This window comes from Gavialis gangeticus, unplaced genomic scaffold (assembly GCF_001723915.1).
Source record: "Gavialis gangeticus isolate Ggan-Ray unplaced genomic scaffold, GavGan_comp1, whole genome shotgun sequence".
In the NCBI taxonomy this organism is placed as follows: domain Eukaryota; kingdom Metazoa; phylum Chordata; order Crocodylia; family Gavialidae; genus Gavialis; species Gavialis gangeticus.
Window position 1 is genome coordinate 134,635,367 of NW_017729025.1, and position 12,645 is coordinate 134,648,011.

General features: G+C 40.6%; 1 protein-coding gene across 1 annotated transcript in view; it reads left to right on the forward strand.

The window, feature by feature from the left end:
* Positions 1–12,645, forward strand: part of SBF2 (SET binding factor 2) — a 584,661-nt gene that overhangs the window by 515,289 nt on the left and 56,727 nt on the right. Inside the window, exons 29-32 of the mRNA XM_019519970.1 lie at positions 2,169–2,240; positions 5,077–5,261; positions 8,150–8,326; positions 12,274–12,375. Of these exons, the coding sequence (XP_019375515.1) occupies positions 2,169–2,240; positions 5,077–5,261; positions 8,150–8,326; positions 12,274–12,375 (536 nt within the window). The remainder of the gene's footprint in view (positions 1–2,168; positions 2,241–5,076; positions 5,262–8,149; positions 8,327–12,273; positions 12,376–12,645) is intronic.

Sequence of the window (12,645 nt, forward strand, 5' to 3'; positions counted from 1 at the left end):
GAAACAGAACTGGGACACTAACTATGGTGCACTCCTCAAGCAAAGCTGTTTTCAAGTACTAATGGTGGGTCACTGTAGCATCAACAAAAATAAAGACAAAGGTTTTTTCTTGTGGGAGGGGAGGGGGTGGTGAGGATATCTGCAGTGAAATGCAACTTACTTTTGCTCTTCAATTATGAGCCACTTACTGCAATTTTAAATAGTACAAGTTGAAAAAAGCACTGCATTGAGCACCTTAAAATTCATTTTTAGGAATAAGACTAAAGATGCATGATCCCTTTGTCTCGGATATCGGTAAATGGGTACAATTTGGGTAGGGAGACCTGGGTCATGTTTCTCAGTTATTTCTGCTTACTAGTTAAAAGGGAGCAGTGAGAAAGGAGGGAGAGAGGCTGTCTTAACTACAGCAACTCCATATGCTTGGAAGATGCAGTTGTGAGAATCCTGCTGATATGCAGAAGTATCTGATAAATTCCATATTTACTTAAATCCAAGATGCGGGGGTTTTTCCCCCATTCAACATGGGGAGGGAAAGCAACTTTTCTTGTATTCAAGTACACGTGAAACAGAGGGGACCAGCTGTGGCTATAGTTAAGGCCGTGGTTGAGGTCAGAGCTGCAGCTACTGCCCACTCTCCCCTGTCCCCCACCTGCTGCCCACAACCTGTGCTTCCTGGTGCTTCTTCCCCTCCCTCCACCACCACTGCTTACCTTCCTGTTACAGCTCCAGCACTGGTTGGGGGCCTTGCTCTGGCCAGGAGCAGGGAGCACAGAGCATGTGACGGCTTTGGCCCCAGCCTGACCACACAGCAGCAGTGGCAGCTGTGGCCTCAACACTAGGGCCGGGGCTGAAGCTGCTGCCAGCACAGCAGCTTACCCCACTGCAGCGGTGGTGGATGGTGAGGACAAATTTAAGATGACCCTCCAAAACTTAGATTTTAAACATGGAAAAAGTATAACCAATTTTCATTTTTCATTTCTAGAATCTAATTATCAGGGTTATCTTAAGTTCGAAGTCATCTTGGATTCGGATAAATACAATATATCAGATGATGGCACCGTTCTGATTAAAGAGGGAAGATAAGGAGTTGAAGTGAAGGGGAGTTGCGGGGCAAGGGGAGGAGGGGGAGGAGGAACTCCATACAAAGTGGGTAAACACTGGACCATCCACATTCAGTAGTAGGACACTGTGCTCTTGAAAGAAACCCTAAGATGATACCATTTATATCCAACTTCTAAACCTGAAGAACTCCCATTACTGCTAATATTTAATTTTGGTTCTGTTAGGTTTTATGCCCTCTCATGGTTAGTTTAACAATGCTTCACAATGCTGCAACTTTTAGTGCAATATCTGGAACAGAGAATGTAAGATGCAAGAGATTTTTGATCAGACAGAAAAACAGACCTTAGGCAGGCAGCCTAAAAGTAGTGGTATTTTTAAGATGTTAATCATCAATACGTTTATTTTAGAAAGTAGAAGATTAAAGCTAGAATCACTGAAATATGCATGCAACTCTCAAAAGACTCTATAGTAAATGTTGCAAATATTTTTTGTCTCTCTCTCTCTCTCCTTCGTATTTCAATATTACCCAAAAAGTAAATACATAAGAATTGATATACATTTATAGTCAGTGAGCCATTTTATCACAGTAAACAAGCCAGCTGCTTTAGCATCCATTTAATAATCAGATTATGCAGAATTGTTGTAAAATAAACTCAGTATTCTAACCTTGGTTCCCCTCTTCCTTTTCTTTATTTTTATTAGTCATTACACACACAGGACATTACACACACAGACAATGAGGTGTCTAGCAATGTGATTGAATGGCTGTTTCCATTTGATATAATAAATACATAATAACACATCTATTTAGCTGTGCTGCATGTTTAGAATTATTGCAGGGTCCCCAAAAATCATTCTCTTTAGTAATAAGTACTTCCTTACCATTTTACCTTAGTTTTTTTTGGCTTGATTGACATATTGTCTTGTCATGACTAGGAAATGTGCTGTCTGTTAAATTAAGTACTGTCAAATTTGTTCTGGTATAATTCTAGATCTGTGGAAATTGACAGTAACCCTTTTCTTCTCTCCTGTTCAATTTGCTATGACTGTCTCGCTGCAATGTCCATTCCATTCCTCCCTCTTCTGTCTTTACTGTTATCTACCAGTGCTTGGGTACAGAGATAAGTGTATCACTCATTCACATTCCAAATCAGCAGCTAAGGCAAGAGTCCATCAAGGTACTGTATTCTGTGTCCTGAAAGCAATATTCTATTCTACCATCTCCATAGTTGGTTTAATGTTTTATTTCATGCTATGCATTAGATAACCTTAACTCTGTATTAACTAATGGTTTTGACAGTGAATGTATATGGAAATGACAGTGATTCAACATAGTTTTGCATAGCGTATTCTTACATTGTTACAGGTGACTGCAGAGTGAGCTCCAGATTTTAAATACACCCCTTTAAATTTGTTCATCTTTGTTAAAATTTTAGAAACCAAAAATCATTTCCCAAAACAATATTCATCACTATTTCTGATGTCTAGCAGAGTAACTAAGAAATGTTATACAGTCTGGACTTTCTTGACATCGTCACTGATACTGCTGGTGAACAGAGAAGTAACGACTTCTTGCTCAGCTAGAAACGCACAGAAACATAATGTGTATAAAAGAAGCCATATTTTCCAAAATTCCACCGCAAAATAAAACTGCAAAAATTAAACACCAGATAGAACAGAAAGAAACCACCTTTAATTGCTGTTATCGGTAACTGGTAAATGTATTAGTCTGCAACTGTTTGTAATTGGCTCTTTGCTTTTGCTTGTTTTGCCACAAGCCATGATGACAGCATGCTTTTGAGAGTTACAAAATAGGACTGATATCTCCCCTTATTTTTTCCTAGTATTTGGTCGTCTTTACTGGAATTTCCTCCTTTCATTCACAAAATGAATAACAATTTATAAATCGTTACATGCCTGCTATGAATCTTAATCACATATTTAGCCACATACCACATATACCCTTTCCCATCCCCCTAGCCCTCCATATTGGCATGCAGATCATAAGCAGAGTAACTGATTTTCTGTGCCAGAATGGAGGAAACATGGAGACTTGTACTGGCAGAGTTCACTGTTCAGGTTCAGAGCTAGTGTTGACCCTTTCACAGCCATTGTCAAAAGCTCCTGCTGATTCAGTAGTGGATGTAAAACTGTTAATAGTGTAGCATTAGCTGATATCACAGGGTCAGAACTCAGTCATGGCTCGAAAAATCTTTTTTTTTTCATTCTGCCTTCCCAAAACAAGTGCATGTCTTCTTTTTTGGAGGTACATGATGTGCAAAAAAAATGTTGTAATACAACTTCTGTTATGGCTTCAGATATGGAAGAAAAGCTAATATTAAAGGTAATGTTTTTGTAAGTGAGGTACTTTAGACAACTGGCTTTCTTTGGAGGAGTTGTTTAAAGAGTTGATCTATCACCAGCCTTGTTTCTAACAAACCTTCTCATTTATCCTACCTGTTTGTTTACATCTAAAGCTGTAAGCCAAACAAGCAGGCTCTGCTGTACAGATAGGCAAGAGCTATTGCTTCATGCTATGCATTAGATAACCTTAACTCTGTATTAACTAATAGTTTTGACAGTGAATATATATGGAAATGACAGTGATTCAACACAGTTTTGCATAGCGTATTCTTACATTGTTACAGGTGACTGCAGAGTGAGCTCCAGATTTTAAATACACCCCTTTAAAAAGCAGACAGTCTCTGCTGTACAGATAGGCAAGAGCTACAGTGCTATTGCTTGGATAGAAATTCTGTGCTAAAATCCTGTACCTGATTCAGCATTATCAGCAGTTTTTATCATTTATACATGAAATCTCAGCAAGTATTGAGTTTGAATAAATCTGTTTTCCCCGTTTTTATACCATAGAGGAAAAACATTCTCAAGTAGAGATTTTTGGTGCCTCAAGTTGTGGATGTCATTCTTAGATTTATAAGCAAGGAGGGATTATTATGGTCTTCTCTAGTCTGACTTAAAACAGAATTTTAGACAAAGAAGAATTTCACCAATTTATTGAACACCTTACTTGAAATACCTGTGCAAGCTTTGATTTCTAGAAAATATTGAGCGTTCATCTTTCAAAATCAGGCACCTTAAGAAGATACATTGGCTGTGCAGAAATTCACTAATGCAAAATCACTAGTCATTAATCCAGAAACCTTTCCTTGGTTAAACAAGACGCAAACTTGTCTGAATTAAGATAAAAGAGCTGTCAAGTTACTTAGTCCATCTCTCTGTGAATGCAGCTTCAACCCCCACAGTGAGGGGCCAGCATGGCAGCCATCTTGCTGGCCCCCACTTCCTTGCCCTGGTAGGCTTCTGCAGTGCCCTGAGACCTGGTGGCTCTCTTTGAAGAGCCAGCCTTTTATTTTCAGTAAGTTTTTCTGTTTTTTCCCTGTGGATTTCATGGGCAATGCCAGATTTTGCAAAATCCATGAAATCGCGATTTCAGGAAGCCCCTGCTTATAACAAACTGTATTTTAAATAGTCTCTCAGTTATTGAAGGAGATGCTTCTGTAATAGCAGGGCTATTCCTACTAGGTAAGCCTCTAAAATAATAGGCCATGAGGCAAGGAACTCTATAGAACTTATGTCCCTACTGCTGAAAAGAGCACTTAGCATTTTCATTTCTATAGAATGCACATTTATTATTTCAAATTGTTATTCATCTTTGTAGCATGTTATTGATTTGATAGTAATCAGTATTAGTAGAATGTAATGTGTTTAAGTAGTGTGTAGAATATATAATGTTGAACTGGATTGGAATTAGTATCCTACATTCAGCTATACTACAGTAACACAGTTTGGGAGATGATTACTATATTAGCATTGTGGAATAATATTTTCTAATTATTTCTTTCCAGTGCATGATTTTTTGTTGCATCCTGTGAAAACTGCAAATGTCATGCACACCTTACTTTCAGAGTTTATTTGTGTGTGCATGCTTTGTGTTCTGCAGTATCTCAGTTTCATGAAAGATATTGTTTTATAATATTTTTATTTTTTATGAAGGTGTCTGGGCAAGTCTTCGTTCTAGCAACCGGTTTATCAGCACTCAGACACCATTCCTAGATGTTGGGGCAAGACTGGCAGGGAAAGATAACCCAGCTGCCTACAGTAACAGCAACTTTTTGCAAAACCAGCTCCTGAAACGTCAAGCTGCCCTCTACATATTTGGAGAAAAATCTCAATTAAGGGTAACATCTCTCTTCCCTATAATTTAAAAGAGTTTTTATTTGGTTGCACTTGGTAACATTTTTTTTTTCCTTAAATAACAGAAGAATGCTCTAGAAAAAGCAGGTAGGTAACTCATGTTAGCATATAAACTTTTATAAGGATTGTTAATAGTGTTTGCAATGCAGACATGCCTTCAGACTTCTGTTGTCTTTTGATTTGGAATGCAGTATATGCTATAATACTATTTATGGCAGTACATCACACCATGAGATGAGGTAATCAAACATATTTGTCATAAGGCAGTGCACATTTTAATTGTTGTTTATACTTTAAATAACAATTTACAGTATTTGGGAATTCTAAAATTCAAAATAAAACAGATATAAAGGAAAAGTAACGTATTTATTTACTCATTCTATTTCAAGATAGTTAAATTCAGGGATCTGTACAATTCTGGGTTAATTTGATTTCCCAATTCTTTCAGAAAGTTTGTCATGAGAAAGTAGAAAGGTTTTTTTGTGATCGCCAGAAATGTGAGGCACCCAGTAATGTTGGAACAGTATAGGACAGCTTTCCACTCCCATCCTGCAGTGTCGTGTCATCCAGCCTGCAGAGATCCCCAAGGACCTGTGGAGACACACTGGATAGGGTACCCAATCCCAGTGTACAAGGTTGGGCAGAGACAGTTCCAGGTCCCTGGTGACCCAGTCCTGGCATACAAGGATGTCAAGGTTCCCAAAGTCCGATCCTTTCATGCAGTGGTGAGAGGGTGTGCAGATAGGCCCACCCCCAAGGTGAATCCCAACACGTGGGTGCCGTTCTGGGCCCCAGGCCTTATCCTGACACTTTGGGTAGGAAGGTAGCTGTCTAGGACACTGAGAGCTTGTTCTAGCCTCCAGACCATCCCACTGGCACTTGGCTGGTCCACACAGGCAAAAGCTTGAGCATCACTGGCCAGAGCAGACTCTTCCACTAGAGCCCAGGCAAGGACTATGTCCCCCTGCCCTGGCAGCACGGAGCTCCAAACCCCCTGGTCCAAGATTGCAATCAGGGAGCAAGGGCTGGGAGGTCCTTATCTCCCAGCCCCCACTCTGCCATCACTATTGGGGAGCAGGGGGCTGGGAGATTCTTATCTCCCAGTGTCAGCTCTGAGGTTGCAGGGCTGGAGCTGGGAGATACTTAGCTCCCAGCGCCAGCTCTGCAACCTTGGGGCCAGTGCTGGGAGACCCTTATTTCCCAGTTGCACAACTGCGGAGCTGGGGCAAAAGATAAGGGTCTCCCAGCCTGAGCCCCTTGACCACGGAGCTGGTACTGGAAGATAAGGATCTCCCAGCCTGAGCCTCATGACTGTGTATATGGTGCTGGGGGATAAGGGTCTCCCATTGCCAGCCCCATGGTGCAGAACTGGTGCTGGAAGTTCCCTGCTGGCAGGGGCTGGGGAGCCTGTTCTTCGCCCAGCTCCACAAGTGTGGAGCTGAGCGGGGAACAGACTGGGCAGCTTATTCCCTGCTCAGCTCTACAAATGCGCAGCTGGGTAGGGAACAGGCTGGATAACTTGTTTCCCATTCAGCTCCACGAGTGCTAGAGAGCTTGCGGAGCTGGGGAGTGTGCTTGCAGAGGAGAGCAGGGAACAAGCTCCTCTTCCCCACCCAGCTGCACGTTCGTGGAGCTGAGCAGGGAACAAGCTCCTCAGCTTGTTCCCCAGCCTCTTCCCCACCCAGCTCTATGCTTATGGAACTGAGTGGGAAACAGGCTCCCCAGCCTCCGTCCCACATGCAGGGCAGGGGCTGGGAACTGACCTGGTCAGGAGCAGGTCCCAACCCTGTGCCCCGATTGGGTGATTGAGGTATGGGGCTTGAAGAGAGCTGCAGGGGTGGGGTAGGTCCTAGCCCCATGCTCCAATCTGCTGCTGGGGCAGCTAGCAGTGAGCTAAAAAGGTATAATAAAAATAAAACAATTCCCCAAATAATACACCAGAGTTTATTTTTAGTGTTTTAATGAATGCAAAATAAAACCCCTGCCAAAATAAAGGTCTGCCAGCTTGCTAGTATAAGCCTAGAAGTTCCAAGGATTTTTTTAATCATGTTTTTGTTTGCACTTTACAAAGATTATGATACAGAAGTAAAAGGAGGACAAAAATAAGCAGCGTAACCATTAAAATATGTAAACATTTTCTATAAAATGCTATTGAAACTTCGTTTTCATTCCATAAAAAGCCTCATTCTGAACTAGAAGCAGAAATCAGAATTTTGAATTTCCTGCAAAATAGTTTCTATTCTGATTTTATATTATTTTTACATTTTAATACATTATTTTAAATTTTAATTAATATTTATATTTTTTAGATTTTATTTTATAGTTAGGGTTAAACAGAAAGTAAAATATAATTGGTTAATAAGATTCTAAGAGGTAATTGGTATTACATTTGATTGGTTTGATAACCGGTATTCAGATTAATTTGGTATTTGCACTTAGTTTCATAGTTTCTAGGGTTGGAAGGGACCTGAGCAGATCATCTAGTCCGACCCCCTGCCATGGCAGGAAAGAGTACTGGGGTCAAACAACCCCAGCAAGGTGAGGTGGGGTCGTTTGACTTGTGTGGTTATTTGGTTGTTAGCAGCAACAGATCCAGGAAGGGGGTTCAAATGTTGATAGAAAGAAAGAAAGAAAAGAATGTCTGCCTTAAACCAGCTCTCTGTGTAGATGGGGACTCTCTGGGAGACATTACGTTTTTGTACCTTTCTTAAGTGTTGTAAGAATCATCTTGTACCAGACAGGATTTTAAATGGATAGAATATGAAAATACATTTGAAAATTCTTAGCAATAAAACACTCTTGCTCATATTGAAATTCCTGATAAAAAATACGCTTCTCTGCTGAATAACGTCATCATCTTCTCCCCCCACAGGGCTTCAAACTTGATTTTGCTTTAAATTGTGAATTTGTTCCTGTTGAGTTTAGTGACATCCGACAGACGAAAGCCAGTTTTAAAAAGCTGATGAGGGCTTGTATTCCCAGCACCATTCCTACAGATACTGAAGTAACATTCCTTAAAGCTCTGGGGGATTCAGAGTGGTTTCCACAGGTAATTTATATGACAGATGCTTAAAAAAATCTATATGCAGTTCTGTTTACACAGTATAAATTCTGATATGTTCTGACAGAAATTAATGCGTTATCCTGACCAGAAAATCCTTTTCTTTCTTCATTGTAATTATATTGCTTGAAATCAGTTATATATTATGCACACACTGTTATTTTAATACAGTGTTAGGATTTACTTATAGGAGACATATTTGACAACTAGATAGCATAATTCATTGCTCCTCATAATGTGGAATAAAACACAAAAATACAGGTTCCTATTTTCCTTTTTTCTAACTGTTTTGATTTATGGCTTGAATGCACAGCTTGTGTTTCCTTTAAAATGCACAAATATAATAATGTAGAACAAAAAAGTAACATTCTTTGCATCTTACTAATATGTACTATGTTGCATTTTTCTACGCTGGTATTTAACAGAAACAGTAATTTATCTATGACATATGATGAGTCAAACATGGCAAAACGTGTATGAGGATGTTTGAAGGCAAATTATGTGCAAATATGCCCCTCTCTTTCCCAACCCCCACACATGCACGCAAGTTTTAATCAAATTAAAGCATGATTAGTATTAGTCTCTCTTTAGTCCTGATGCAGTACTAAGGACCCCCTCTACACATGCAGATAACGGCATGTTGGGATCTAATACATGATCCACACCATTGCACCTCCTGCTATTCCATACATGCATGGCAGGTAGTGGGATTGTGGGATCACACATTAGATGTCATCATGCCTTATTGCAAGGGGAGCCCAGCAAGAAGCAAGCTTCCATGGCTGGAAACCCCTTCAGTTTAGGGGCTCCCAGCCACAAGATCACTCCACACACCCCCAGAGCTGGGGGATCGCAGCAGCTGTGATCCCCCAATCATGGGGGTTTCGTGCACCCCAGGGCAGCTGCACCTCCTGGCACCCAGCATCCGCTCCTGTGAGACTATGGGTCCCCATGCCAGTGCTGCCAGGACCCAGAGTGGCAGCATCTGGGGCTGAGAGTCCCTACAGTTGCAAGACTACCAGCCTTGGCTGGACATACCACACCTCTGCACCTGGGAGCCTTGTCAGCTAATGCGGCTCCCTGCTGCACATACAAATTAAAGCTTGATAGCAGCTAGCCGAAAAGTTAGTACACATTTCTGAGATCTTAACTTTATAGCTGGTTGGAGCCTTTATTGTGTGATAGCTAGTTTACACATGTAGCTGGTCTCTAGGTGATTGCGCAATTACCTGGTACATTGTGGGATACCTGTAATGAGGGGGTGAGTTTACATTTAATTTCCCACTGAGGTTGTGGATATGAGAGACTTTGGTCTTTTATCCTGACAATTTGTTTTGGACTGGACCTCCCTGTAAAGAGATAAATTATGCAGTGTGGATTTTAATACTATTTGTAAAAGTTGAACTTTTCTTTATTAGGAAAAATTGCAGTGTATTGCACTTTTTAACTAATATACCTAAGTTTCAAATTGTGAAATTTAAATTATTGTTGTGCATTCATTTAACTTGATTTCATACATTCACCTTGCAGTGAAGTGGCTTTTTTTTTCCTCAAACAACATGGGCTTCCTGCCAGCAAAAACAATGTTTCACCTCCTTGCTGCTTGCTGTAATGCAAGCCGTTCAGCTTTGACCTATTACAATTTCAGAGTGATATGTTACTATTGTTTTCTAAATGAGTAATGATTATGTGAATGCTAAAAGAAGTTAAGCATTTGATTATCTTCATAATGAAAATTAATATGTTTTTACTTTTTCTGTAGTAATATTTTAAGTATTTTCCTCTTTTCATCTTGTGATAACAGCAAAGTAGATTTAGATGAGTTTAAAGAAGAGCAAATGTTCTAAAGCAGGGGTGTCAGATTCATCCAGTTCATAGACCAGGCTACATCCCAGATCCATCCCACAGCACTGGGCTGGTGTGGGTGCAGCATACACCACCCCTGCCTCATGTGACACAAGGCAATTGTGAGTGTGCACTACATGCAGTATGTGGGGCCCATGTCGGACCAGCTATGCCTGCTGGATCCAGCACATGGATCTGGTCTATGGGCTGAATCCATACTGGCCCCATACCAGCAGCATGCACCCCAGGTTGGCTCCATGCCATGTGCTGTCTGCACCAGATGGACTCCATGTGCTGCATTCAGTGTATAGGGCCAAGGCCAGCACATGCTGCATGTGATGCACAAGTGAGAGACCCACAGACACCACTGTGTGTCAGATGATAGGCTTCCATGGGCCAAATCTGGCCCACATGCTGTATATCCCTGTTCTAAAATGAGGTCATTGTTAGAAGGGCACTAGGGGTGATTCTTTTTCTCTTACATTTTCTTTCTCTACCTTCACTCTGTTCTCCCTGAGCCCTGTCTCTCTTCTTCCTAGATCCAAGACCTTAAGTGCATCTTTTTCCATATTATTTCATATTATTCTTTCCTGTACTGTTCTCTACTACTTTTTCATTCCACTCTTCCAAGCTTTTAGGATTCCTTTGGCTAATCCTAACCTGTGCTAGGTTGGGTCAGGTCCATTAACACACACAGTAGGCACGTCTACATGAGAAGTTTACTGAGCAGTAGACTAATTAGCAACATGGTAAATGCTGTACGTCTGCATGTGCCCTCTGTTAGGCTGGAATAAACTAATTTACTCTGCCACAGGATAGTACTTGTGTTTACAAGTAGAGTAAAAAACTCCGCAGCAGCACATGTGTAGGCACTCCCCTGGCTGACTAGGGCACAAGGGTGCTTCAGTGCAGGGGCTGCCTGCTGGCTAGCCTTGCACTGAAACATCCTTATGCACCGAGCAGCCCTGTTGAGCCACAGGGAGCAGCCCCAGGCTGGCAGAGTTACCCCCAGGGCCTCCTGCCAACTGGGGCTGCTCTGATCCAATTCAATGCGCTGCAATCCTGGGCACACACACACCTTGGAGCAATAAACTCTGGTGCAATAAGCACTGGAGTTTGTTGCAGTGCATTAATATGCACATGTAGATATACCCAGTGGGTTCCATCCTACTGCTAAAAACAAAACTAGTACAGAACTATGTACATAAATGCAGTTTACACAAGCGTGTTTTACATACATCTTGGAATACTAAGACTAATAAAAAAATGATAGAAACAGAACACAGAGAGACTCTTTTTAGTCATGGAATGTAACACTTTACTGTGATAAATAAGTTATTGATAAACCAACATAAGCTTGTTAATAAGAAAAAGAGGAACAGAGCCCAGTCTTATAAAGATTTTTAAAATCCATTTGGAAATGTCTAAAATACTTTCCAGTGAATTAATGTCAAACTCTGAAGTGTTTAAACCATAGAAATGTTCTCTATAAATCTCCTATATGATGTTTTCCCATTCAACAATTCTAATGTATTTAGTGACATTATGGAATGGGGGGTTTCTTGTGGGAAAATGTGTAAGGCCCACATAACTTATGCGCTCAATCTACAGTAAATTATCCTCTGTTGATATGTCTACATACTGTAAGGCAACACCATTGAGAGAGACAGCGGAGCTCTGCACACACCAACTCTGAAACTAGCTTTTGCACTAACAACGTATGAGCTCCTCCCATTTTCCTTTAAATCACTAAATATTTGTACAGCACCTATTTTATCACAAAATATAAGGAGAATCAGTGATTCAGTCTAAGTTCTCCTGTCTTAGTTTTGATTTAGTTATAGTAAAACTCATCTGAAAACCTTGACACGTTGGTGTATGGTGATTTCAGACTCTGTCACAGTGCTACTAACCAACTATTCTGCATTGTTTGCACGTGTCATACAATTGCACGAAATTGCACATTATTCATACATTTCATAAGATAGGAATTTTAAATACTTATTAATTATAAAATCACTATGTTGGTCAGTAATATCAAGAGATTTATCCTGAGCTCCAACATGTTACTTATGTTTAATATTATGTAGCTTCACAGGATAATGCAATTAAGTGTGATCATCTCAGAACTCCTTGAGAATGGTTCCTCGGTTATGGTTTGTTTGGAAGATGGCTGGGATATTACTGCACAGGTAAGCTCCTTTTCAAAACTTGCATGCAGCAGGTGCTGGTAAGGACAAATGCCAAGTATTAGATTTTTGTGGCTGAAATTTTATTAAACAATAAACTCCTAAAGACTACCTATTCAGTCATCACAGAAGAGGCTAGTGCAGTCTGATCTCTCACTGTCTTACATCCTTTATTGATTTCAAATTCAGAATGAAGTAATACATTTTTACCCAGTGTCCTGATGCATAGGTCAAACACCTACCCAAGTTCTGTAGTCCTGTGCAAACTACTGC